This window comes from Chrysochloris asiatica, unplaced genomic scaffold (assembly GCF_000296735.1).
Source record: "Chrysochloris asiatica unplaced genomic scaffold, ChrAsi1.0 scaffold00149, whole genome shotgun sequence".
Lineage (NCBI taxonomy): Eukaryota > Metazoa > Chordata > Mammalia > Afrosoricida > Chrysochloridae > Chrysochloris > Chrysochloris asiatica.
This window is the reverse complement of record NW_006408667.1, coordinates 8,814,732-8,816,599: the sequence shown is the minus strand read 5'-3', so window position 1 is coordinate 8,816,599 and position 1,868 is coordinate 8,814,732. Positions and strand designations below refer to the sequence as shown.

The 1,868-nt window shown below is 30.2% G+C and overlaps 1 protein-coding gene across 1 annotated transcript in view; it reads left to right on the top strand.

Moving 5' to 3' along the window:
• The window catches only part of EEA1 (early endosome antigen 1), a 197,923-nt gene that overhangs the window by 76,312 nt on the left and 119,743 nt on the right, over positions 1–1,868 (top strand). Inside the window, exons 5-6 of the mRNA XM_006870728.1 lie at positions 114–140; positions 1,773–1,812. Coding sequence (XP_006870790.1) covers positions 114–140; positions 1,773–1,812 — 67 coding nt within the window. The remainder of the gene's footprint in view (positions 1–113; positions 141–1,772; positions 1,813–1,868) is intronic.

The following is a 1,868-nucleotide window of genomic DNA, read 5'->3' as shown; positions in this document are numbered from 1 at the left end:
ATTGTTAAAAATTAAGCCTAATATCTTTTGTAAGCACGGGACTTGATATACATAACGTCCTAATTTGTTTCTCAGTGTTTAATAGCCTACATTTCATGCCCTTGGCACCACAGGTACAGAAATATGAGGGACTTCAAAAAGTTTGTAGTAAAATTCATTTACCTTGTAATTTTAGTTTTCCACTAACTTTGGAAGCCCCCTCATAAGTGAAGAGGTAACTTCTTCAGGGTATTTCTGTTAAATCTGAACCTCTTCAAAGAATATGTGTTTGTGATAAACTGGAAATAAGTAGAAAGTCTGTTGGTAGAAGAATGACTGTTGTTTAACGCTTTACAATTTATGTTAGTGGAGATTGTTTAAAAACATAAGAAAACTGTCATGTTAATGATAGGTTTTAAAAGACAGAATAAAAGAGCTAGATCTACATAGATACACACATACATACTGTGTTATGTTATACAAAAAAGCCGTAAAATCTCTTTTTCCCAAAGTGGTTTTATTGATGAGTGGTAGAATTATTTTTGACATCTTAAATTGTTTATATTTTTGTATATTTTCTAAATAAATGACAAAAAATTAGGTTTTTATATGGAAATGATACTGACTTTTACACTAAAATAGCATAAAGTATGAAAGAATAGGGACTTTTACCAAATTCATTGTGATTTTCAATTTTGCAGATCACGTGGGTCCACTTTGAAAACTTCTCCAGTATTTTGATAAATTAATTAGTGACGTTTGTGCATTATCTCAGCACATGTTGCTCTCAGGATTCTTTTTTTCTTTGTGTCAAGAATCGTCATTGGCTAGAAAAGGCAAAAACAAATAAACGAATAACAAGCTAGCATTTTTATTACTACTCAGCTTCTCTAATTGGGGATGCTGTTAACATTAAAGAGCCTTGTAGTAATCTAAAGTACTGATAGTTCATTTATTCGTGTTTTACCTAGATGCCATTAACAGTTAATCAAACATGGGCTGTATTATTTTCTCTACCTGAAAACAGAGAGGAAATTGTTTACTACATTTGAGGTGACTATTTCCCATTTAATTAATTAAATAAATTCTCCACAGTGCAATGTATAAATTATTTTGGTAGGAAATTTACCTTTGGGGACAAATGTATTTTAAATATTGACATTTCTTAGCAATTAATGTGTTTAATTTCCAGTGTACAAGAAAATAAGCATCAGGTGTACTGTGCCTTATTAAAGCGTTTCAGACTGTAGAATTCTTTTCAATATGAGAATAATGCCAAAGTGATATATTATTTTGTTTCCAATGCATGTGATGAATTAAACCTGATGAAGTGTATTTTATTCTTGCTTCTTTTATAATCTTGAATGAAAAGTGTCTACTTTTAGAGCTAAGTTAGTAAGCTGATTATTTAATGGCATGTTTTGGCTTATCTGCAAATTTTCAAAAATTATAGGATTGACAATTGTCTATTAACTTAATATTTATATTTTACAGTATATTATATATTTGTTACTGGTTTCATAATATTTAAGAAGCCATCTATCTTAAGACCCATAAGAACTTCATACATCGTTAACTCTGAGAACCAGTGAACTGCAGTTAGATCATGTCAGTTAGCCTAGCAATAATACCTTTGGGATTTGGAAGAGTGTGAGCTGACTGAACTTTTATTTTCACCAAAATCTCATTGCTTAGCTGACAGAATATGACTTTCCAAGAATTTTAACACTGACAGTCATAACAGTATTGACTTTTTCTTCTAATATGTTTGTTTATGTCTTGTTTTCATTGAGGAGTCTAAACCTGATGGATTGGTGACTGATACATCAACAGGTAAATATTTACAGCAGATAAGTGTATTTTACTTTCCTTTTTTTTTTTTTTTTTTT